The sequence below is a fragment of the Phaethon lepturus genome, unplaced genomic scaffold, assembly GCF_000687285.1.
Source record: "Phaethon lepturus isolate BGI_N335 unplaced genomic scaffold, ASM68728v1 scaffold14126, whole genome shotgun sequence".
Taxonomy (NCBI): Eukaryota; Metazoa; Chordata; class Aves; order Phaethontiformes; family Phaethontidae; genus Phaethon; species Phaethon lepturus.
Window position 1 is genome coordinate 51,625 of NW_010545676.1, and position 26,934 is coordinate 78,558.

At 38.6% G+C, this 26,934-nt stretch overlaps 1 protein-coding gene across 1 annotated transcript in view; it reads right to left on the minus strand.

The window, feature by feature from the left end:
• The window catches only part of ABCC8 (ATP-binding cassette, sub-family C (CFTR/MRP), member 8), a gene marked incomplete at its 5' end in the record, with an annotated part of 79,875 nt that overhangs the window by 46,110 nt on the left and 6,831 nt on the right, over positions 1 to 26,934 (minus strand). The window contains 8 exons of the mRNA XM_010289036.1: positions 165 to 205; positions 5,502 to 5,664; positions 7,142 to 7,276; positions 13,789 to 13,944; positions 15,963 to 16,127; positions 21,699 to 21,887; positions 22,753 to 22,995; positions 25,221 to 25,387. Coding sequence (XP_010287338.1) covers positions 165 to 205; positions 5,502 to 5,664; positions 7,142 to 7,276; positions 13,789 to 13,944; positions 15,963 to 16,127; positions 21,699 to 21,887; positions 22,753 to 22,995; positions 25,221 to 25,387 — 1,259 coding nt within the window. The remainder of the gene's footprint in view (positions 1 to 164; positions 206 to 5,501; positions 5,665 to 7,141; positions 7,277 to 13,788; positions 13,945 to 15,962; positions 16,128 to 21,698; positions 21,888 to 22,752; positions 22,996 to 25,220; positions 25,388 to 26,934) is intronic.

Consider the following 26,934-nt stretch of genomic DNA (forward strand, 5'->3'; position numbering starts at 1 on the left):
CTGCTTGTGGTCACAGTTGACAAGTGGGCATTTTCCATTCTCTCCCAGAGGAATTGCAAATGCGTAGCAGGTTTGCATCCTGTCCTCCTTCTTCCTCATTTCCACGTCACTTATACTTGAAAATGCAGTTGTAATTAACACTACTTAGAGAAGTCCATACTTACTATAAGTACAGCTGCTATTGGTATTGCTGCATTCATAAAGACTGTGAAGGAAAATACGTAGGAACATTTAGAAACAATTTCCATTCAGACATGCTAAATGTTAAAATACTACTAGCACTGGTTTACAATGGTATTTTCTATGCTTAAGATAGGAAAAATGCGCATCTACACACATCAGTACATTGTTTTAAAATGCCTACAGTTTACTTCTCTTCATGTTGTAAGAACAGACAGTGCACCCTAGAAAAAGATGCCGAATTTACTGGTTTTGAGCTGCAACCAGCTGAAACACAGTTCAGGTGAGGGGCACTGCAGGTCTCCATCTCACGACAGGCAGAAAGGCCAAGCTGGTACAAGGCCTCGAGCTGGAGCACCTCTCCTGTGAGGACAGGCTGAGAGAGTTGGGGTTGTTCAGCCCGGAGGAGAGAAGGCTCCAGGGAGACCTTACTGCAGCCTTCTGGTACTTAAAGGGGGCTTAAAAGAAAGATGGGGGCACACTTTAGCAGGGCCTGTAGCGACAGGACAAGAGGCAACGGTTTTAAATGAGAAGAGGGCAGATTCAGACCAGACAGAAGGAAGAAATTTTTCACAATGAGGGTGGTGAAACACTGGCACAGGTTGCCCAGAGAGGTGGTAGATGCCGCATCCCTGGAAACACTCAAGGTCAAGTTGGACGGGGCCCTGAGCAACCTGCTCTAGTTGAAGATGCCCCTGCTCACTGCAGGGGGGTTCGGCTAGATGACTTTTAAAGGTCCCTTCCAACCCAAAGATTCTACGATTCTGACATCTGGCAGGCGACTTGAATACCTGACAGTGAGAGGAAAGGAGACCCAGCAGAGGCTGCATGGGTGACAGTGAGGGGACTGCCCCGCAGGCTGCCAGCACACCTAGCTCTGCCCCACCCCGCAGCCCAGCGGTTGGACCTCCTGGGAGAGCCACTGGCGTGTACGTCAACTTGTGATCTACTCCTGGGGCACCACTTCAGAGGTACAGGGCTTTGTGGCACCCTCAGGTTTCAGAATGCAGTTCAAAGGGTAAGGAAAGATTGACAACCCTGCACTGTATTGTTGACTTAACTTATTCATATGGAGGATTTACTCATAATTACTCCTGCTCTGTCAGGCTTGGCTACTTTGTGAATGTCCTCGGGAGCTCGATACAGGTTCTAACGGTACCTAAATGTGTGAAGCCTTGATTTCAGCTGAGCCCTGAGTTATTAAAATGCAAACAATGAACCAGTTTCCTCCCTGACCTCAAACAGTGTCTGTCTCAGTGCCCTGGATTCCCTCACTATAGCAACTCGTACATTAGGACATTCAGAGGTTATTAAACAGATGGATGGGGAGAAGCAAGCAAATACCATTTCTGTATAGGGATCTCTTTTAGATCAGGCAGGAATATGGGTTAAGAATGCAATAATAACCAGTTATCCATCTGGGAGCTGGAGTCAGAACTATAGCTACAATCTTACCCTGCACGTCTGTCTCCTCTATCACAACCCGAGTACATTATATAATCATCACCTTTTCATTTTGACCTTCGCTCAGCTTTATTTCGGAAAGTAAACAATACAGAGAAAGAATATAGAATCTATAGCTGAAGTAGAATTAAAAGATAGGTTCACATGTAACAGAAAAGAAAGAGGTTAGCGACTACTTTTTTGTTTAAACTATGCCTGTCTTTTTTTCCTACCAGGTATAGCCAATGTTCAGACAGTAAAAGTGCTCCCCAGGTACTTCATCTGAAGTGGAGTGCCATCATTTGACCCATAAATACTTCTGGGTGACTGCCTGGCCATCTTTTTTTCTGGGCATAAACTCCTTGAAGAACTTAACATAGTCAGATGTTCCTCTTTCCTACATTTAGAAGATCTTTAATGAATCCTATAACATACTCATAAACTCTGTACTCAAGCTTAAATAAAACAGCTGTGTTATTTCATGTAGATCTAATTCCTTCACACAGGGAAATAAAATAATTTTAAAATATAGGTATGTTTGTGTACATAATACTAAAATAAAAGCCTTTGAAAGACTACTATGTATTAAAGCCCAGAAATTCATAGTTTACTCCTCACCCTAGGGGGGAAAAAAAAAATTATTTTTCTGAGGAAAACATTCTTTTCTGTATCTGAATACAAAGCAGCTTCAGTTCAGACTTTCATTTCTCCTAACTATTCTACTTTCTGCCCAGTTTTCACACTTTGTGTAAACTTCAGGTAGTTACAGCACAGAAATTTTGAAAAAGGGAGACTTGCTGCCTGCAACTACAGATTTCTTAATTCTATTAAATCGTTGCATTTGCAACTTTCTTTGAGACTGCTGCAGGACATGAGTTTGCTTTTATGCATGAATCTGATGAGAGAATGTAACAAAGCTGATAAACTTCTCAGAGACGGATCCTGCTTTTCTGCTGTCTACAGTATGAGATCATACTTGTCAAGTATGAAGCTGGTTGGATTAAATATACTGTAGGGCTGGCAAAGCCTGCTGCAGTTAAGACAGCTAGGGTCACTTGGTGGCTTCCAAGAAGTCGATCTGAATTTTGCTATTATGTGAGATCACAAGTACATCCAAGGACTTCACTTCAAACTTCTTTCAATCAAACAAATACAGGTTTATTGAGCCACTGGAATTTGGGTGTTGTTTGTGTTTTTTTATTTGTATCTTTTCAATTATGCAAGTGTCCAGAATGATAAAATGGTTTCTAAAATAAATTTATTTTGCAGCTAAGACTTTTGGTTTAGTTAGATTCAGTCAAAAGTACTTTGTTACTGGAAAAAGGCAGAGTGAAAACTGGGAAAAACATTTTCAGTCCTTTCTGAATATTTTAGGATAGGAACTGTTATTTTCCTGTGAGAAAGCCTGGAGTTACTTTGCTTCTAACAGATTAGGCAAAAAAAAATCAAAGACTTATGAAAATGGCTCCTTTCTTTCTCTGTCTTTCCTGAATATATAGCGTATACTAAATCCTGCAAAACTGAACATAGAATAATCTTACTAATCAGTATGAAAAAAAGTTACATAGGAATCTTCTTTGCTACAGTTAAAGAATTCACTGCTGACCCTCAAAAGAACTTTGCAACCCAGCTTTGATTCTGGTGGGTACGTTTCATTAAAATTATAGGAAGAGCTAAATTCTATAATAGCTCTTTTAGTACACCTGAACAATCCCATATACATACAAACTGGATCCAGGCACAGGGGCGAGGCAGATGAGATCCAATTCCCATGCGGTCTGAAATGCAATTTTCTTGTGGTCTAGCCAACGCTGCCTTGAAACTTGTAGGTGTATGTTCTGTAATCTAATGCAAATCTATTCCCCATGAATAGAAGTAGCTCCAACCACATTCTTTCATTCATGTAAATAACTAAGTGTATTTAGAAAAAAACTCCAGAGTCTATTCAAAACTGTATGTTAAAAAAAGTATGTCTAAAAATCTAATTTCTGCTTTCTTATTGTTCTAGGAAGTGTCTGCCTTCCTCTTGATCAATAATACATAAGATCTTGGTCATCTCCTGACTTTTTCGTTCTTTTTTTTCTTTCTTAAAAAAATGAAATTATATGTTCACTATAATATTAGCAAACACATTTTGTGCTACTTATGCCTGTCATTCTTATTATATTTACAGTAAGAAAAAAGGCAAGCTCTCCTATATTTATGTCCCCTTTTTAGTCTGCTAAAGTGTAAGTTTGTAAAGATCAGTGTCATTTCTGCTGAAGACAGAGGGTGTAAGGAACTCCTAGGCTGAAACTATAGGAACCTTTTATAAGCCAAAATGATATGCACCGTCAACATAAAAAAGCTGCACTGGTTTACCCCAGACACGAAATTATCCATTGTATCTTACATACACATAAATATCACACATAATAGAAAACAAGAATGCAAATGCAAACATTGAATGGTTCAAGAAGCATCAGTAAATATTTCGACTTGTTTTTAATAACACAGGTTCTTATTTATGTCACTATTTCTTTACAGAATAGTCAGTACTCTTGGGATGAATACACCTTTTCCTAACTGTTACAAATGATACTGTGAGGCTTTAAAATCAAATAAGCCTCCGCAGCTCCTTCAGTCCTACAGCTGAACCTGTGGCCCTGACTATAAATACATTTTAATGCCACATGAAGCACTGCAGAGAAAGGGAGCACATCTGTGTTGATCTGGGTTGGACAGAGCTCTGAGCAGCCTGCTGTAGTTGAAGATGTCCCTGTTCACCGCAGGGGGTTTGGACTAGACGACCTGTAAAGGTCCCTTCCAACCCAAACCATTCTATGATTCTATTCTACTCTCCAAGCCAGAGAGCTCAGGATCCCCAGAGGGAAATTCTGGTCTCAGAAGTCAATGAAAACTTCAACTTAATGTCAGTTAAATTCAGTGGGATCAGGATCTTTCTCTCAGAGTGCATTAACTATGTGATCATTTGGCAGGGAAGAAAGTTAGCTGCATATCTCTTGGGCGAGTGAAATCAAGTAATACTAACCAGACTGCAAGTTATTTTCCTAAAGTGTAGCCTTCCTTACTAGTCTAGAAACTGTTTGTACAGATACCTTTTGGCATTTGAACACTTCTCATTAAGTTTCCATTTCATTAATATCTTACAGATTATATGAACAGCATTCTTCAGTATGACTTGACTTATTATTTCTCAAGTATTACAGTACCAGTTACATAGATGTTGCATATAATCCCCTCAAATACAGAGTTCAAGTGATCCTAGGTCTTTCTAAAAGGATAATAAATGCCTTAAGGCAGCTTGAAAGATAACATGAGACAAAGAATCTGGACATAGAATGATGAAATTGCCAGGATTCTCATACTTTTCCTTTCCAGGACATAGAAGTGGTCTTAAGAACCACTCATTTTTATAAGAAATCCAACTTTTGAGCAAGAAAGTTTAAGTACCATCTCTTGGAGCTTCAATGCAAAGACAATTCCTGTCACATATTATGATACACTGTATTGTGCAAAATGCAGGAGGAAAAAAACCAAGAAACATCAATAAAGGCTTCTTCCCGAATGCTATGTTATAGAGGAGAATATTGCTGGCTGAAGGTAGCCTGTGAAACACTTGTCCCTTAAAAGCTTTTCTCCAGAAAAATTAATGCTATGAAGCATTTATCTTGACTTTCTCTTTTAGGCATGTTTCCCATACAGGCAAAATTCTACTGAATTAAATGGAAAGTTTGTCTAAATGGAAAGCGAGGAGTACAGATCAGAGCCTAAAGCAACTGAAACAATCTCAACAGAGGAATGGTAAACTCATTAGTAGCTAATAATGCAGTAGCAATTCAGCTGAACAGTGGATTAGAAGGAAGGAAAAGACTTACTGGATATGGAGGTATAAAGGGCAAAAGACTTGAGGCTAGTCATTTCTTTTTGTCTGGTTTCCTCTACACTGCTGTGAAAGATGTGTTCCCAAGCATAGAGTTTAAGGAGTTTAATGCCTCGAAGCATCTCGTTTGTCTTCTTCAGTCTCTCATTGGAATATTCCTGCAACAGTTACATACACATTCACTTAAAGACTATAATTAAAGCAGCTGTCTCCTAAATTTAAGGATCACACAAAAATTGCATGTAGCCTCTTGTAATTAGTCAGGTATCCTTTACTAGTTCTGTCCATTCAGATGTCTTCTTGTTGTGTTGCACAAAGGTGAGCTTCCCTAGAGCTCAAGTGAAAAGGCCATTGGTTTGCACTCCTAAATCATATAGCTTGTACTGAAAATTTTACTGCTCTGCCAGCCTTCTGATCACTTGCGAGGCAGCCTCTCATGACTTCTACTGCCCAGCACACTGGCTGGACAACGTAAAGAGCAGATCAGAACAGGCAGACAAGCCACGACTGGGCACATGGCTCTGCCCAATCAACATGATATGGACACAACGGTGAAGGGTTTCAAAGCAGCAAGGCCACATTAGCAAGAAGCTGTGATCCTGTAGGGGACCTCAACTCTGAGCAGGGTCAGCTGGCCCAGGCACAAGAATACACTGGTAAAGCTACACTCCCATGCTTTACACATAACTGGAAGTTATGCTGCTTCCAGTTTTCAGGCTAGCTCAAGGATCTTTGTACTGCACTACATTGCATAGTGGAGTCATTTCTAGCACAAAACATGCTGCTCCCATCTGCAGGAAATCTTAGGCGATGCTGACTGTATGCTTGGATGCTACAGGGATGAATGCTGTCTGCATTTCTGGAAGGGTGTATTCTGTTGATGTGAAAGCATTATTTTTCACACAGGAGGGTGCACAAATAACGCTCATTACCACCCATGATTTGCGGTGTAAGATATTCCAGCAAGCTGTCTGGCTACATTACACGTTCATATGGCTTCCCTGGCAGTGCAACAGTCACTGAAAGTGGGGATAAGGTTCAGAGCAGCTGGGCATGGTAATTCCAACGAACCAAGGTAACTTTCTTGGCAGTGATGCAGGCGATTCAAATTATAGACAAGCCAAGTGAGGGATCAAGGAATAGCTCGTGACTTAGCAGACCTCTAAGCTCCCCAGTTGATGAGGGAGTTAGGACTGCCTGGAGGTTATTTAACTAAATCAGTCTGACAGATTTCACACCTATGATGTATCTGGGGTCTGAGTTTGGATGAAGCATTCCTACTTCCTTTCCTCTTGGACAGTTTGGCCTGCACAATTCATTTATTTGTGCACCATCTGACTGCACAAAGTCATTTCGGTCAATGATTACTGACCATTCACATTTGCAAGCTAAAAAGATCTTCAGTTTTTTTTGCTCTTAGGGAAAGATTCTTATTGAAAAATAGAAACCTCCAAAACGGCATCTTTACTGCTTATGCTTATCATGTTTTCACATTCTTGAACATTACAAAATGTTTGAGCATCAGTTCTTGGTTAATGTCCACGGTTAGCTTTGTAATTGTACAATAAAATTGTAAACCAACGCATAATTACCAGAGGTGATATTTATATCGTGTCCGAGGCTGAAGACACTTACCAACGTGCTTCTCTGGGCCTGTGAGAGTTTTGTCGCTACAAAGTACTGAACAGGTGCAAGGACTATGATCACTGCTGCTCCAATTAAGGCACTGATTCCAAGAAGGTAGTAGAGCAGAAGAACTCCTACAATTATCTGTTGGGAGAAAAGAAAGTAAGGGGAAGGCTTGGGATGGCTTCACTTTGGGTATGCACCAGAGAGACCAATCACAGGGTAACTGGACAGCATGTTCAAAACCAACAGTTGCTGCAGCTAACCCTAGCCCCAAATGTCGTACGTTCTGCATCGCTGGCACAGTGGGGCATCATCACTCAGGACATTCTGTCAGAGCACCAAATACACCCACCCAGTGTTCCTCCCCAACTTGTGGATTCTGTGTATTTCTCTTTCGTGGGCTCCCTGTTATGAACAGTAAAAGAAGGCTGTACAGATTTGTGTATCTTCTACAATGTAACTCTCACATCTGTTTAGAATAACTATTTAAAAATAAATACATTTATAAAAAAACAGTCTTTAAATAAAAAGTTATTTTAAAATACTGCCAAGTAATACATTGAGATATTCCCTTTAGAGTCACTATTAAATATTTTTCCCTACTGGCCAGATGACATAGCATGCATTTTCTTTGTCTTATAATTTCTTTTGTTTCTTCTCTGACATTTAAGCATTTTTTACACTGGGGGAGAAATTACATCTCTCAGTTTAATCAGAACTCACTAGCCTTAAACACCGGGACTTCCACGAAGAAGGAATGCTTCTTTGCTTACTATAGAAACTAATACAAAATAATATTAATTACCACTATTTTGCAAATGTTAACATGACATTATTACTGACCAGTACATAAAAAAAGGAACATCATAATCATATCACTCATATCACTAATAACCTCCACTTCAAATAAACTCTAACAAACTTGCAAGGAACTGTTTTAAGGATCCACAGTATTAGAATGGCAACAACTGTTAAAAAAAAAAAAGGTTACAGAAACAGCTTAAAAAACAAAGGTTTGTCGTTGGATAAATAAGAGTCTAGAGAGAAAGCCACAGTCTGGATGTAAAGGAATACTGTAAGCTGTTCAAACTCAAAGAAGATATGCAAGCTACCGATGTTAATTACCAATATTCTAATGACTGACTCCTGAACAATCTGGAGAATTGACATTCTATATATATTTATCATTATGAGCAAATAAATTCATCAGAAGACATAGTGATAGAAAGTTCATGTCATATATCATTTCCCTTATTTTAAGAAAATAACTGTAAATTTCCTTAAAGCATTATCTACTACTCTTGCTATATTTGCATATTCTCATAACCCTCACAGAAACACTGTATTCCAGCATTTCAAAGCTCAGTAGTCATATGCCCATCCATTCCCACACATATTTATGGGAATTTGGGTGTTTCCACAAAGAAAAACAGAGTCCTTTGTTTCCACACTTCCATCTTGACATTGTCATGAATTTAAGGCACACAGAGAAAAAAAAACAATTTTTTTTTTTCTTAACAATTCTTTTATGCCTCTCTGCAGACAAACTAAAATGTGACTTTTAAAATGAGTCACAGCGTTTACTTAGGAAACATGCAGTAACATTGAAGTAAAGTCCTATTGTATATACACCACAAATCTAGTAAGAGCAAAGGTTAAATTTTAAATTAAAAAAATCTTTCAGTAATGAGTAAGTGAACTTCCACCTGAAGTCAGGAAATTCATGAGTATATGAAGCCAAAGAAAACATGCAAGGCCTCTGTCAGATAGCCCTGGCAGAGGTCCCCTCCAAAACTTGAAATGGACTTGGTCTTTACAGATCAAGATATTCATTCCCAACTGCTTCTTCAGGGGCAGACAATGTAAGCAGTCAAAATACAGGAAAGCATTGAACAGTGCATAGTTAAGAGATGTTCAAAATACCAACTCAGTGCAGAACGCTGACTCCCTGCTTTCCCCAGTCACTGCTGGTTGATTGTCAAAGACATTATGGGACAGGCTGGTTTTCTAGAAACAAGAGCCTCAGCTTCTCACATAGACAAGGGGAAGGCTATTCCAGTTACTGGATCCTGAGGGAGCTGCTAGCTCACAGCTGCTTCTGTCCCACCATCCTGGCTATGGAAAGGGTCAGTCTTTGCAAGAAAAATTCTATGTTTTCAATAGATTAAAAATGATTGTATTTTCATCTTCTTTATATTGTGATAATAAGGGAAAACTTTTAAAATATATTCATTGTGTATGGGACAAAGAAATATATTCTTAATTTAAGTATACGTGCATCTGAAGAGTGTTGAAACCTGTAAGCATTGTTTCAAGTAATTCTATATTTATCATACCACACACTACAGAGTCAAGAGTAAACAGTACGTAGAGAATATCTGAACTGCTGGAGGACAGTATCTGGCAGATGGGAAGGCTCTCATCAATATATCTGAGAAGGTAATGAACACTTTCCTTCCCTTTCATCAAAATCCCAAAGCTCTTACATGCCAGAGATATATATCACGAGCAAGAAGCTCACCAATAGCTCTGGTTATTTTGTCTTGATTATTTATTGAAGATAGCAAATACTTTCAGCCAGAAACTGCTTTGTAGCCAGTTTTGAGAGAGACAAACGTCCTTTCATTACAACTGTAAGCTATCCCTGCCAATGAACCAGGGATATGAGAATACAGGATTTTTTAATAATCACAATGAAATCAAACAGCGATGTTTCTAAAATGGAAGGGGGAGGAAAAGCCTTTATAAGGCCTCATTTTGCTCCCAGGGTTTGAGCCAAACCTCCTGAGGGCATCTTTCAATTGATGGGCATCCCCAGACCTCTTTTCATGGATTTCAATGGCCTTCGGACAGTAACCTAAGGCAATAATAAAGCTCTTATTGACTCCAGTCAGAGCAAAGATGGGGCTCAAATTATCTGGACTGTATAGAAAACCTAACATTATGAATGGCTATTACAAAATCCACAGCAGATGCTGAAATGCTGATTGTTACATTAAGAGCTACAGAACAATTAAAAACCTGTTTTAAATAATAATGAAGCTTGTTCAACTTTTTATTAGCTGTCTCTTGAGCATCCAGTAATTGTTTTCACTGCCTCATAAAACAAGGTATTGAATGAATGTTGCGGAAACATGTTTTGAAGAAACCTTTGTGACCAATGTAACTCATTGATTTGTGCCTTGCAATACATGCACCTTCCACAAAACAGGAGCATGCTTTGACACTGATTGTCCTCACCTGCTAAGGAGCATCGCAGAGTGAATTTTAATGTAAATATACTCATATTTTCAGAAGACTGTCAGAAAATCTTCATGAGTCTGTGACTTCTGGCAAATTAGAGCAAAATGTTGTTGCAGAATATGCAATGAAATTGGCTTAATTCTCAGTTGCACTAAAGCATTTTCTACACTGAACTGCCAAAATTGTCTTGCAAAAAGTGTACATGAAATTGGTACCTCTTACATAGTCTGTTTTACTAACAGACTTATGATGGAGACTAAGCCTAGGGCATATTTGGGCCCTAAAAGTTGTCATCAAAGGGGTGGACTCTTCTTAATGTCTCATAGTTCTTTCAGCATTTTAGCAGTATACAATCACTGACTTACTGCAGGGTACTTCTAGTAAATGGACAAAAAATACCCTGATATCCAAATTATGCCAATCTGTAACCATATTTAATATGATACTTCATGTCAGTTTCTTTTCACTATAGTTGTCTTCTCTTTTGCAATTAGAAATCAATATTAGGATGTGTTCCTTGATCATTGTTTTTTTCCCCACTTTAAAATAATCTGGTTCCCATTTCCCACTCCCCTAATTTCAGGGAAACCATCCAATGCTAAAAAATAAGTCAAGTTTCTTTCTGAAAAGTTCCTGCTGCTAATTGCTACATCCATCACCCTTTTTTAATTCTAGAAAGTAAAATGTTTTTAACTGGCATATAAACCTCTCCAGAGTAGATCAGGAAAACGAGTCTATACCCCAATGTACTTACTCCTGCACAAGAGAGAGACAAATGCAGTTACACTGTATGAATGCAGCCACACTATGACCTGCATAAATATGACTACAATCACATTAAATCTCTAGTATTTTAACAGGTATAGTTATATAAAGCTCACACATGTAGAGTAAATGCAAATTGTGCTTTCAGACCTAGGGTTAAAAAAGTCATCAGTGAGTAAGCTGCTGATTGTTTACACCTTGATGTGCTCACTATCCTGATTTGAGGCTTTACACAACTCTCATTGGAGTTAGCAAGAGTTTAACCAGTGATTCAAACAGATTTCTTCTTCCTCCATATCCTACTGCAGTCTCAGAAGCAATCTGCCCCTCACTACCACAGATATACAAGACGACATACGGCAACATATTAGGTTTCAAACACATACAGCAAAAGTGTGACGATTCCCAGAGTATTTCAAGAGGACACTAACTGGTTTTCCAGAGAGAAAATAATCCCCAAAAATGGAGACTACACAAGAGGACGCAAGATGCATTCAAGAACTCACTATCACTGACAATGAAGAAGGACTTGCACTGCCCCTCCCCAGTATTTTCCTCAGTGAGGAAAAAAAACAAACCCAGGGAAAATAGTTAAACCAGAGGGTTTTCTTCCAGGTTAGGAAGTTAATCTGGTTTACCACACAATCATATGATTTTAAGACAATCACAAAGGAGGACTTGCTCATCTGATCTGTAGCAGCTCGACCAAAAACCTCTTGTTTTTGACAGGAACAACTATAGAATCCACTCAATTCTAGTATGTACCTTAATTGTCAGAAAAGAATCCAGATTTCCTGATGGCCAGCAGCCTAGTGCCTTACTCTTTGAAGGACATGAATATAATTTATATATATAAATAACATAACATATAATAAATTATAAATAATAAATTATGTAAGTTATAGAATCACCTGAATGTCTGGCTTTTCTTCCCCATTGCCAACTTTTCAGTGTAATATTCTTATATGCTCAACATCTTCAATAAGAAAATCACTAGTACCAGATGTTAATGGACACAGGAACTCCTAAGCAACACTCCCAAAGCCATTTTAGAAACTGACTGGAAATATGATTCGCCAGTTGCAGTCCATATACAGGCTCATGAAAATTATTTCATTTTTGGGCAAGAGTGGGCAACCCAAAATGCATAGCTGCTGTATAGATTATTTGCAGCTTTCTGACTTCCACACCAGCCAAATCAGCCTCTGCGTAGTGCTAGAACCAGACCGTCTTTGTGACATGAACACAATGGAGTTTTCATCACATTTTTGAAACTAAATGATACTTTTAGAAAATACTGAGTGAATCAAAAAACTGTGCTGCCTCTTTTGTTCGTATTTGCTTATAGCATTGAAGCACTCTCAACATAAGTATACCGAGTGGCTGGAAGAAAGCAGAAAGAATTGCAGGGTACTGTATTAATATCAGATGAAACTGTTGTGCTTTACTGTCAATTTTCTCAAGAATTCATAAATGGAAGTACGGGAGTTTTCTACAGTTTTGTTTAAGTACTGTCTCTTCCAAAATTTTGCACTCTGCACAAATTTGCACTTTTCCACCATTTCACAAAGTGTGAACTTTGAAAAATGATCCAAGGTTGTACTGAGATTGCTCTGACTTCCTCCCACTCTGTGTCTGCTCTACTCTCTTACTAGTGTAAACTTAATCGCATGGCTATCCAGTGAGATTCACCACTTCATGGACTCAGAGGAATACTACCTCAATGAAAAAAGACTAGTCTTGATCAGATTAGTTTTTCAGTAGCTCTGCAAGCTCACGTGACACAGTGCATAATCCACAGGGCTGGAACAATGAAGGAGGTAAAAATACCATCTTTCCATGTTGGACATAGCATACAAACTCCTGTCTCAGTAAGGGAATAGGCTTAAGATAAATTTAAATCAATTGTGAAAGTACCTTCTGAGATGGGACTCTGCTTCCCTCATCTTAAAGACTTGCTAAGACACAGTTGTATTTCACTGGGCATTACACAAGGCTACAGGACATGGAACCAGGAGTCACCAGGTGATTGAGTGTGACTCAAAAGAGTGATCTGTGTCATGCATGTGGGAAAGGAGGGATGAGAGTGATATTTAGAGACAAGAGACCAAAGACTGAGAGGATACCCAGAGAGGATAAAGTAGCAAAATAATTTCATATAACAAATGAATCTGTGGAATTTCGTATGCTAGAATTTGTTATCCATGAGGCAGCAGTAGTTTTAAGGGATGTCCAAAGGATCATCTCTAAGAAATCATATTTTTCAATAAACTGCTACTTTTTTCAATAAACTTGCTTCTACTGGGATTCAGAAGATAAATGATTGCAATACATTCCAGTAAATTCCCCTGATGTAATAAGTGAGTGCACTAGAATAACATAACCTGCTGCACCCTATAAATTCTTGTTACAAATGCAAAGCGTATTTGGCAGCAGTCAAGATCCTAATACAATCCTGAATACCCAGAGTCCTGTCACAGATATGAAATATATTACGTACAACGTTTCTAGGTATTAAGAGATTGAAATGTTATTTCAAGTTATTCTTTAACTTCTTTAATATCTCTACTTTCATAAAATTTATGAGCAATCAATCACTACAGACTGACAAACATTAATAACAACAGTACGTGCAACCTCCTTACCTGTACTGGCATAGCCCAAAGGTTAGGGCAGAGGAAAAAGAACCACATCAGCTGATTTGTGTCTATGGCAACCAGGTTACAGATCTGGCCTGCAGTCATCTCCCCCATAGACATGTTAGAAGTTGAAAGCTGCATAATTTTATTGTATATTTTTGTCTGGAAGAGAGATCAAAAGGTATTAGCATATAGATTTCTAGCTCCATCTAAAAGACAGGTGTAGTCCAGCAAGCTGAGGGAAACCAACATTCCCAGTAACCTGAACGAAGAGCTTAAAGATTGGCCTTTCATGTTATGATGAAAAATTTTAAGCTACTGTCATACTGTTCACCCACAAGAAGCACAGTCCAATGAGGTACATAATGGTTGTCTAAATACTCCCTTTTTGCATCCCTGTGGATCAGTAAGAGAATGAAACCTTTATTGCCCAAAATGCCCAAGAACCACATTAGCCACTATGAGTTCTACCTCCAGCTTCTCCAATGAGTGTTCTTGCTATAACTAGTGCTAATAAAATATTATTACATTCCGTATATAGTAGTCAATATATTATAATCCTTTTTATTTTTTCCTGGCCATTGATTCAGATCCCATCCAACCTCAGAACCATGTTCCTGGCTAAGAATGTTGCTGCATTTCGGCTAGAGAGCTCAGTCCCATTACAAAGTCTAAATCACAGACAACTGATGTAACAGGTCCAATTTTGTACTGAATTAAATAGCTGCCTCAGTGCAGAATCAGGCACCATGTATAAAAATAACTTAACACACAATAATAAAAGTGTACTTTTACCAGCCAGTTTGGTAAAAGGCTACACAGTGATGCTTTGTAGTCATGAGACTTAGCTGACATGAGGCGCCCTGACTTCAGTAAGTGCCTTCAGATCAAGTGCCAACTGTCCATTAGGAAGCATGAAGTCATATAAGGCACGTTGAACAGGTGCAGATATACACAGGAGAGGAAGAGAGATAAAATGTTTAAGGAAAATTGAAAAATCATAGCAAAAAAAAAATGTATAAAAATACTGGCACAGAGACTGCCATTACACTAATCCTGCTGCTTAGAGTGATGGTAGAAATTTTCCAATCTGAATGGTCCAACGGCTGGCGTTATCTGGGTCTCTGTGTAATAACCAGTGCAGAGAACACGAAGTTTTTCTTTAACAAAATTAATGTAGCACTGTTTTCCAACAATTCCCCTTTTACACTTGCTGTGGTCCATATTTTTTCAGTTAGTTGCAGCTCTTCTCCTTGATACAAGACATGCAATTCTTTTATGTATATTTTGGGCCAAATTTTTATTTCTTTAGGAATTTTCTGCTTCACTCTAATAAGGGAAAACCAATGGATTGGATCTAGAAGTCTAGCAGCTGGCAAGTGCTTCCAAGTGCAAGATCAAAAGAGGATTAAACAATTACGCTGCTATTGAAAGCACCCATCCATCACACAGAGTTTCGCAGGATCTATGTAGTTCAGTGGATAAACAGCGTAACTTATAAGACTGGCTTTCAAACTGTCAGAGGGTCAGTTTCAGCCAGTGCACTTGGCAATATCACATTGTAATCTTACACTTAATTCTCTCATTTCCAGACACACATCCTTGTACATTACATAAAACTTTGATCTGCTGTTTACAGTTACACAATGATTGTGTGATTGTGGACTCCATTTTACCAGTCTTACTTATGTTCAGTGATTACAGACTCCGTAATGCCTGGTAGATTTTGTGGCATGACCCATGGAATAAGACACCACTCCATGCATTGGGAATACAACCTAACTTTTGTCCGAAGTATATTTACAAGACATTTTAAAGCTATATTATTTGCATGGGATGTTGCAAAAATGTGCCTTTGAGATGGGAGAGGTTTAGTTCAAACCTAAATTCTTTCAAAAGTTACTTTCAGTTTTACCATCAGCAAATTTATGCTTAAAGGTAAGAGGAAATACAGCATTAGATATTACAAATAAATGTTTATATATATATAAAATTACCAAATAAGATGCAGAGGAAAGAGAATGCAGGTCTAAGTTAACACAGTCTTTAATGGCAACGGTTACATACAATACATTTCAGGAGAGAAGCATTTCAGAATTTAATGACTATAATTATAATTTGTATTTACAAATACATGTATGATTATATAAAAAAAGGCTAATTAATAATATATTGGCTACCTGTATTGCACCTCTTAAGTTGATTCCTGTTTCAATAGCAACATAGTACGATGCTTGAAGAAATGTCCTTTGCAATAGAAGGGCAAAAAACAAGAGTACAGCCAAAACATAAGCGTTGGACAGGAACTCTTGAGACGAAATAAAGAAAACACCAAGAATTTTAGTCTATAAAAAAAAAGAAAGTTAGAAATCAGGTGCAGTAGTAATTTAATTACCAGTTTTGCATAATTAATAAAGCAGAGATAACCACAGCTTATTACTTTGAAAGTGTTCCCATCTAAAACCTCACAGTCTATCTATTCAAGGAAACAGTCATATAATGTGCCAACTCAGTAAGCTTTATTTAAATGTAGAATGACATTTATAGGATTTCTGATATCCTTCCAAAATGCTAGGACACTTTGAGTAACTCCATATGGTCATTTGCTAAAAGATGTGCACTGCCCGTTGTCAGAAAGGACTAGTTAATGTCCTTTCAGGGAAATTAATCTCATTGTAGCACCTCAGGTTACTGAACACTAAACTTACCTTCACAACTTGCTGAAAACACATCCATCCAACTCCTGGAACTATGGACATTATTTTAGTTTGCAGCATCTTGTTCAGCATTTTTATTTATGGTCATTACCTCCTAGCAAGTTCATGAGATCACCAAGGTGCATTTTGAAGCATGTCTATAGCTTACCAGGAAAGCAGTGCATTTATTCTTGATTATATTTAACAAGCAGACCCCTTTGGTGGCACAACTAGTTGAGAGACTGGCTCACCTTGGGAAGCCTTCTGAAACTAAAATGTCTCTGCCTTCCTCTTTCTCCCCTTGGCTCCTTCACAACTTCGATTGCTGTCTTATGCTGTCATTAAAGGCAAAATTAGGAAGAGGTCTCTATTCTTCTGTTTCCTCTCAGAGGACTTCTTGTCATTTACACTCCTGCTGTATTCCTTGCTCAGCACATTTCTTCTTGCCTACTTAACTTCTTTGCTCTTGGCATTTTCAAGACTGCTTTAAGACTTAATAAACTATATTACATGAACTCTCACTGTCTGTACATTTTATAAGATCTGATCTGCACCTTGCAGTTAACTGTTTATAGAAATTCCACATTACAAGTTAACATAGAGGTTAAACTTAGTTTTTAAAGCTCTGCTTTTGCAAGATGAGGCTGAACCAGTTGAAAGAGGAATGGACTTCTTCCTACCCCTCATTGCACCTGGGTTGCTCCAACCCGCATGCTTCTTGTTGCTTACTGTGCGCTAGTTTGGGAGCTAACTGGATATCTTCCTGAGCCAGTTCAAATCACTGACAGAAGAAAATCAGTCCAGGAAAAAAAATCTGCTACTTTTCTTTTAGCTTAATGGGCTGAATCAGACCAGAAAAAGTGTCCAGTTGGTGCCAGAGCTAGAGCAAAGGAGGGATCAGGAGCAGGGGTGACAAGGAGGAAGAGTGAGTCCTTTCAGCAGTGGTGACCCAGTAGGTCGCTTCATCTTCTTGAGGTACCAAAGTCTTAGGGTATTTTTTTCCATCTCTTTTTACTCCATCTTCTGACATTCATGATTGCTACTGCCATTGCTTTAGTAGGCACACTATCTACCCCTTTGACATCGGTAGGGTAATTTATAGGCTTAAAAGCAGAGAAATGTATGCTTACCTTTGCAAACAAGTAAACAAGATAATGAGTAAGACAGTTTTTGAAAGGATCCTTTGTTTTACCCCATGAGAAGAGCTCATGCTTACAAGAACACATCCAGTACAAGTTTCCTGAAACAGTGCCTCCCACCTCATATAGCGATATTCCTTCTCAAGAGAGGAAACTAGTCTGATCTGTCCATGCAACAGTTGAACCATCTGTTGAGGTGCCTGGGAGGTCATTCATCAAAACCAAAGAGTCATTTGCCATAAATATCTGATCACCTCCAAATGAACTGTGGTTGACTCTTCTTCAAACATTGGCCAAACTAAGCAGCTGTCAAAGGATTTTTGTCTACTACACAACACAGATGGACTTGTGTAGATTTCTTAGGTTTACTCCATTTTTCCACTCATGTGGCATTTGTTACATGCTACTGAGGTTCAGACCAAGGCTTGACACACAAGAAAAGCAAGTAATTATGATTCCATTCCTATAAATCTTTTTTAATGAAAATGTACCTTGCTCTCAAAGGTAAATTGTCAGATGATAATACTTTCCAATTCAGCTAGGTACTTTGACCAGATTCGATGTACATAAACACTTCTGCACTCTGTAGGGCTACTAAACTAAATAAGGAATTAGCCCTCAGAGAAGCCCTATGAGAAAGTATTCAAGTGATTTTAATCCCTAAATTATTACTTATTCCATAGTAATTCAAATAGGCTACCATGCTGTAACCAAGATGTAACTGTGGTTGTAAATTTATTCTTGCTGTAACTCTGAAGAATAAGAAGGAAGAGTCAAGGCTCTACATTTAGCCTGGAGGCTTTAGAAAATGCACCACAGGTCTGGAAAATTACAAGTATAACCAAGTCTTCTCCCATGCTACCTGTAAGGCCTTGACAGCAGAAAAGAGAAATTCACAAACTGGCCAAGTCCATGACCAGTTAGATGCATCCAATTTGTCTTTTAGACTCTCTAATACTTATGCTTATAAACATAAAGCATTAGGCACATGTAAGGTGGAAGAACTGCACCTGCTGCTTAACAGTACGAGTTTAAGAGACAGTTATTGTTTCCTGTGCAGTGCAGGCAGGATAACACTTTTTAAAGTGCCAGTAGGCTCTCACCAGTAAAAGGCTGAGCAGAAGGCCACTATTTAGATACTTAAAGAGCCTAGACTCACAGTCTTAAATGTCAATACTGGGCCTTTTGCTACGCTGGGACCTAGGACTTATAGAGCTTTTTAAATAATGAGTCTGTAGGTTTAATGTATCATTTGAATGTGTTATGTCAGCAGATATTCCTAATACTGGAACTGCTAATCCTAACATTGCAATGTGGAAGACGCTACCAGAAGAATATAAAGGTTATCATTCTCTCAGTCTCTTCTTCAGTGTGAGATGATTAACACTCAGAGAAATCCATGTCATAAGAATGTTCCGGGGTGGCCATAAATATTGATACTGGAGTTATAAATAAACATGAAAAGCGTGACGGAATTTAAGACACTGTCATGTTCTGACTAACTGCAGCACTAATTAAAGCAGTTAATACTGCCCATGACACCCACGTGATCTCAGAGTTCCAGCTCCACAGCAGTTTATAGTTCACAAAGGGCCTGAAGAATAGAGCAAATATTGTATCTTGGGATTTACCTCTTTGCCTTCAGTTTCAAAAACAGAATTTCTGTTTGGAAGATACAGTTGACTCATTACAACATCTCCTCAATCTAAACTATTTGAAATGAAGAAATGTCACTTTAAGGGATGAGTAAAAGATGCTCTCCCCTGTACTCATAGCTTACTTTGCTTGTCCAGTTCTGTCCCACTGTATGGCAATTTTTTCCAGTGCCCTCAAACTCAACAGCACATCAGACACAACGCTTCACAGAATAGTTGGAAGGAACCTTTAAAGGTCATCTAGTCCAACCACCCTGCAATGAGCAGGGACATCTTCAACTAGATCAGGTTGCTCAGAGTCCCATCTAACCTGCCCTGGAATGTTTCCAGGGATGGGGCATCTACCACCTCTCTGGGCAACCTGTGCCACTGTTTCACCACCCTCAGTGTGAAACATTCCTTCCTTATACCTAGTCTGAATCTACCCTCTTTCAGTTTAAAACCATTGCCCCTTGTCCTATTAGTTTCAGGCCCTGCTAAAAAGTCTGTCCCCCTCTTTCTTATAAGCCCCCATTAGGTACTGGAAGGCTGCAATAAGGTCTCCCTGGAGCCTTCTTTTCTCCAGGCTGAACAACCCCAACTCTGTCAGCCTGTCCTCACAGGAGAGGTGTTCCATCCCTCTGATCATGTCTGTGGCCTCCTCTGGACCTGCTCCAACAGGTCCATGTCTTTGCTGTGCTGAGGGCTCCAGAGCTGGACACAGTACAGCAGGTGGGGTCTCACCAGAGCAGAGTAGAAGGGCAGAATCCTCTCCCTCGACCTGCTGGCCATGCTTCTTTTGATGCAGCCCAGGATATGGTTGGCCGCCTGGGCTGTGAGCTCAGTTTTCCCCCAACTTATCTTTGCCTTCATAAGACACTGTTTTAGAAGGCTTGTTTCCCATACCTATGGGAGCAAAGGATTAATAAGGCAAGACTGTCCTTTTTTGACTCATTACAAGAAAGAACATAACATTCCTAGCAGTAGAGTTGGTATACTTTTTTCCAAAGCATACCCAGTTGGCTAGGTGTGTGTACACGTGGGAGTTTTCCTGAACATACCAGTCTGTTTACAGATGGCCTTCATACATTTTAGAAGGATAGTTCATCTAATCCAGCAAAATTTTCAAATGTAAAGGTGACAAAAACCCCAATATGTATAAACCAGGTCAAAACAGAAGCAAAAGACTGTTGGAGGCCTTTTAGGAAAGGTAAAATATACCCTTAAGTGTCAGTCATGGACTATGACCATCAGTGAATATTGCTGTTAGGTGATCCCCAAATGGTGTAAATGATAACCATAAGGCTACCGCTTAGCTAGACAGAGCAAAACAAGGCTGGATAAGAGTCCATCCAGGGCCTATATGGACCAGACCTGAGCGTTTCTCACAGAGGAGCAATAGCTGACACTTTAATAGGACAATTAAATAGGATAGTCTATAAATAATGATTCAGTGTAATTTCAGCTGAAACAGCGTTCCAAATAAATTATCAAGAAGCAGCTAAAAAGCTTCCACAGCACTTTGCTGCAACACTGCCCTATAGTCTTAATTTTTTCATTTCCTGCTTTAACTGGTTTCCATTGAAACTGCTTGCTATATTAAGTTTCCAAATATTAGGATAAGGATTGTAAAATGGATAAACAATTTTAGCCTGAGGCCTTTGTTAAATTTTCTGCAATGCATCTGACGTATTTCAATATGTACAGTGGACCTAATCCAAAGTGCACTTGAGTGAATGGGTATTATTTCCATTAGTGTCAACAGACTTTGGAAATAAAGTCTTTTATCAAACAATAAGCAAGCTGTAAAAATAAGGTGAGCTTTCTAATAGAAATCCAGCCTGAGTGACCTCACCTTACTTCCTGAATCTTCCTTTTTATTTTTTTTTTTAATTTAGTTAATCAAGAAGTATGTCTGTTTCTTCTTGGGGAACATTCATTTAAGTAGCATTCTTTAAAAATATGTTTCAGTTGATCTTTCAAAACCAGAAGACACTAGTGGAAATTCTTTGTCACCGTTAAATTATTTGGCATTTTATTGTGATGACAAAAGCAGTTTTAATCTTCATTAGACGTCACTCATTTCTGGAAATGAAAAGCCAAGCCTATTAAAAATACACTTTCTCTGTTCTGAAAAGCACTCAGTCACATACTTGATTCAATCTCTACTCAAAACTGTACCTAAAATCTTTATGATACTAGTGGGATTCTGGATATGCTTCACCATTATTTTGAATGAGGTTATTTTCCAGAATGTAAGCGTGACTAGACGCGTGGGTAACATATTTTGCTCCCCATCAAGGTATAAATGTAGGCAGCACATACGTACTGTCATTTCTAGCATTCACAAATACATTGCAGAGTCACTTCCTTTACTGAGGCCAAATAATACACAGTCATAGCATTATTTTTTTGACTCCTCTATTTTGATGACATTTTGACTGTACCTGTGGGCGAATGGTGTTGTTTCCTTTTCCAACGTTGTGAACAATCCCAGAGATGCAAAGTGGACCAGCAAATCCAAGCAAGTCAGCCAGAATACGGAACGTGCTACTGAGAAGTAAGGGTCTTCCAAAAGCACAGCAGAGAGCACACCAAATTGATCTGGAACCTTGTGGAGATGATGACCTTTTGTTCTGTTCAGAATTTAAAAAAAAAGTTAAGGATTATGCTATTTGTTAACCTCAGGTCTGATAAATTATTGGTATTTTTATCCCTCCTTTAATTCATTGACAATCAGTTGCAATCTTTGAGATAGAAAAGCACAGGAACTACAATTATTATTTCATTTGTTTTCAGAGAGTCAGAACAAAGCATTAATTTGTACTCTCCTCCACGTCAAAAAAAGAACGATTCTTTCTTTCCTACCCATAATAGGGATCAAATAAACACGTGTTTTGTGGCTTCCTGAAGGAGAAAGGAAAAAAAGATGGAGGGAACTGATGGATTATGTGTTCCTGTGAACACAGAGACTAGAAATCTCTACTCTTTTTAGACAGAATGCAAAAGACTTCTCTTAAAATCCTGAATACACTCAGCTCCCACCAGGGAGTTAAGCAGAATTTGAGCTAAAGTAGTTTCAGCCCTGAATTCTCCGACAGACAAACTGTAACTGAAATAAGATGGAAAAAATAGTCCTGTGAGGCCTCATTAATCTTGACTCTGTAATTGAATGATTCCAGGGTCTTATTAGGAAGAATGATAATGGGGTTCAGTGAATAGAATCCATATTTACTTTTCACATCAAAAGAGAGGCCAGATGGATTTCACATGCATTTAAACAGTAATGTGTTTGACATACATGTTTAGGTAGAGCAATTTTGTTACTTGTATGAGGCACAACTGAGTATGTGACCTCTTTGTATACAGAAAGCTATGCTAATGAATACTTCATTTACATCATACATGTTTATATAATTTTATATCATGTCATAGTATAAAAAGTAATGAAAAAAATAAGCACTGAATAAGCAGATAGACATAACTCCATGCTTTGCATACCTTCTGTGCTTCAAAGGCCTCATTAAGGCGAATGTAATTGGTCAGAGCTCTCATAGCAATAGGAAGCTTGCCTATGGTTTTTAAGTCTATTGGTTTTTTATGGGCAGTCTTGATGAATGTATTCATCCACCAGTATGTTCCTTTGGATAACAGATTCACAAACGGCTGTAGGAATCGAACACCAAGGTCCTGGAGATCCTCAGGAGGTTTAACTTCTTTAGGAGTTTTGAAGAAAACATACCTCTGAAATTCAGAAAAAAAGGAAAGAATTACACTAAATGCATAGAAAATAAAAGTCCACAAAGAATAGGTAAGAGATAAAAGACATAGCAGATAACCAACGAATCTGTCTTGGTTTCTCAAAAGTACTCAAGGAATTTAGGCATTCAAATTCAACTAATACAGTTGAATCCAGTTTCCGCAGTCCTGGGGAAAAGCAGAGACATCCAGTTTAGAAATAAATCAGCCTAAACATTCACTATTACTTTGTTTATGGGGTACAAATTTGCATACTTGCAAAAAAAAAACCACAAACATTTCAAATAGCCCCGGTCTCTCGCTCTGAGTTCCAGACAGCGCAACACGGGACATACTAGCTCAGACACAGCCCTGAAGCTATCAGTGTGATTCATCTTCCATACCATATTGCCTCACATTGAGTTAGCTCAGAACATAGAGATACCTCTGCTGCCCTGAACAGGTCTGGGAAACCACTGAACTAGTGAGTGCATATGGCACTAACAAATGCTTTCATTGGCTTAAACATCAAAAGAGCAAAGTTAGACTGCTGACGATTTCCTGTTAATAAAAAATTTTTTCAGACACAGCTCATTTTTGGGAACAAAAAGCCAAGCCTCTTAAAAATACGCCTTTCCTTTCTGAAAAGTACTTAACCTCATATTTCATTCAATCTCTACTTACAACTGTACCTAAATCCTATTAATCTTAGTAGGATTTCTGGATATGCTTCACCCTATCTTTTCTCCAATCATAGTTGGAGAAATAATTCACAGATCCTAGAAAAAATGATGATGGGGTTGGGAAAGGCCCTCTAGAGGAACAATGGGAACAGTGGAAGGAAAGGAGAAGGTACACTTAGGATGGGACTAAAAGTCAAACAAGCCAATCTTCTTCTTCTGGAAGAAGATGGGGAAAGGCAGGAGAAAAAAGGCGAGGCCAATGTCTGCTGGTTTTGCTGCATAGAGTCCTCACCTCTTATTTTTACAGACACATCCCCTTGCCCCTCTTCCCCCTCAGCAGTGGCCAGCTCTCCATGCATCCCAATCCCTTCCTTCAGCAGCTACAGCAACAAGCCTGGCCCTCCAAACTCTGCCATAGACATAGTAGGCAGTAAAAAGTCCATACTGTTGGCTAATTCATTTTTGCACCAATGACATCCTTTAATAATTAAATCCAAACAAACAGAACATAAAAAAAGACAATAGTCAGTGACCATTTTTTATTCTTCCTTGTGGTCTATAATTCCACAGAGGTTAAATCTCATTTAATTATGCAGTACTATTATGAGGAGGTTTATGAGCAAGCCTCTCTGATAGCACATTTGAATTTTACTTTTCCTACAAGCCAATCCACTGTTTTTCATTTGAGATAAATACTGAATGTCCAGCATTGAGGTTTTTATTACTTTCTTTCAAAAATGTTACTGAAAAGGCTGTCTTTAGACATATTTTCATCCTAAATTATCAATTAAACAGACACACAAAAAACCCAAGTAAATCACAAAAGAACAAATACGTGATAGATACAACTCACCTTGCTGAATGCATTACTGGAAAGAGTTCACATACTAATGTGAGGGAAGCAGAAGAAAATTTACATGGAGAAGTTTCTTTCCCTCCTGAGACTAAGTTTAATTTGTGCATACAGTTAAGTGAGGGATAGGTCAAGGGAAGAACTTTGGCATTTATCTATCTAGCAGTCTCCAAAGCCATCTCCCAGTTTGGATTATGACTACAGACACCACAGGGGGGGGAAAAAAAAAAAAAAATGTGTAGCTGGGAGGCTAGATAGCAACCCCAGTTTCCCCAATAAATCAATTATTGTGATCGTCTCCTGGAAAATGAGAGCTGTCATTTGTGTGTCTAAGATATTCTCTGACAGAGTGGACAATTCCTTTTACTCAGTCTTTCCTTGCATCAGAAATAACTTGTTTCTGATGAGTGAAACTGTGAATCATAACAGACATTTTTGAAACAAACTTGAATGGATGAAATTAATCTTCAACAACTACAATGTAGTCTGTAGTTTGTCTGCAATTTTTTTTTAAATTATGGATTCATCTGGCCTCATAAAGTTGCATTAACTTTTCTTTCTTAAATACATTTCTAAGTGGATTTTCCTCTCTCCTTTAGAAATGCATTTCACAGTAAGTACCCAGAAAGAAAAATGAACAAAAAAACCCCACCACCACCAAAACACAGAGGGAGACTTTTATGATACCAACTTACCCTCACCCTGATGACATTGATTTCTACAGCTAGTAGCATTCCATATAGAACCACCAGGAGTCCTGTGAGGCAAAACCGAAGCTGAGAAAATCCAACCCCATTATCACAGAACTTTACAAATTTGATGGTTTTAGTTATGAAAGCTAAAGTCCAGTAGAACAGCAATGCTGTAAGAGGAGGGGGGGAAAAAAAAAAGTTAATCATCTCCACAGTTGCAAAAATGTACAATAGCAGTATTAAATATTAATTCAGAAAGAATGCAACAAGAATATATAAAGCCAGACAGTGGCCTTTCTCATGTCAAAACAGAAGCCTAATTTAATTCCACAAACATGAAAATATTAAGATAATGTTAGTTCCAAATTCCTTCCCTATTAGATTTAGCAGTATTTGGAAAGTTTCACGAAGTGAAGTCTGTTGAAAGAAATTTCCATCTGTTGAAAACATGTATCTCCATGATGAGTTCAAGGGAGAGAGTTGCCCCACAAATGAAGGTGACTGTGAATGACGCTCTTCAAATTTGGTTAATGCTACAAGGCTTCTATAAATTTGGCTGGGAGGAAAATTGATCTCATTCCCCCTTGCAGATCTCTGGGATGTGTACAGGAATAGATATTAAAATATTTTCTCCAAACTCCTGCTGCTCTAAATTTATAAAGCAGATACACAGGCATATCAAGGAAGGGTATTCTGGCATTTGTACAACACAACTTTAGCTTTTTAGAGCTCTACTGAACTTCTTGTCTAAAAGTGCTACTGTCAGTTATAGGCAAATAACACCTGCAGTAAGCTCTGGTGATTTGAAAACACACTCCATACCATTTACCACACCATAAACCAGCTCCTGTTCCCCATTCTTCAGGAAATACCTTCCAGGATTACGTTTTTTTTACATGAATCTTTCATTGCTGCTGTATCTGCCACAGTGCAACAGCTGGAACGCACTCTAACTGCCAAGGAAAACACGGCTATACTTTCTGAGTGTCTTGCTGCAACACCAGAGAGTCTTCAACCAAGACATTAGCAACTGCAAGTCTAACTTACAAATATGGGTAACCATCAGGAACTTGCACAACGTTCAAAGAGTTTGTGGCGTTCCAGCTACCTTGAGGCACCCTAGGAAGCCCTGTGGAGGTGTACTGTGGGCCCACACTTCCCAAGCAAAACTAAATTCAACAGAGTCCATATGGGATTTGAGGCTGCCAATACTGCTTCTATGGAAATCAATTTCAAAGCTCTCATTTAAATGAGGACAGTAAATGGAACAATACAAGAGTACTGGGCATTAGGACATTCGCCAAGACAGTCTATCTTCCTCTAAAATTAACAGGCCAGTTTGTAAGAAGAAAGCACTAAGAGAGGTCAGGTATTTCAGCACTGTATTTTACTAGCAGATGCAGTTGCAGAGAGGATTTAAGACACATACTTACAGAATCCCTCTTATAAAACTGTAACTGCCTTATGTGAGGCTTCCTACCATCTTCCCAACTTATACTGCATCAAATCTAATCTCCTCATCCTGCGTCAGATTGTTTCCTACCTTCGAGGCACTATTCCTTCCTACTTGCGATATGCCTGACTCTAAAATCTCACTTAATCCAAGAATACATTCCACATTGTTCTAGTCCTAACCACCTTTATCTGTTAATCTTTGTGTTTTGTCTCCATCTTACAAGGGGCTGAGAATGCATCCTCCTCAGAGTAAAGAGGACCT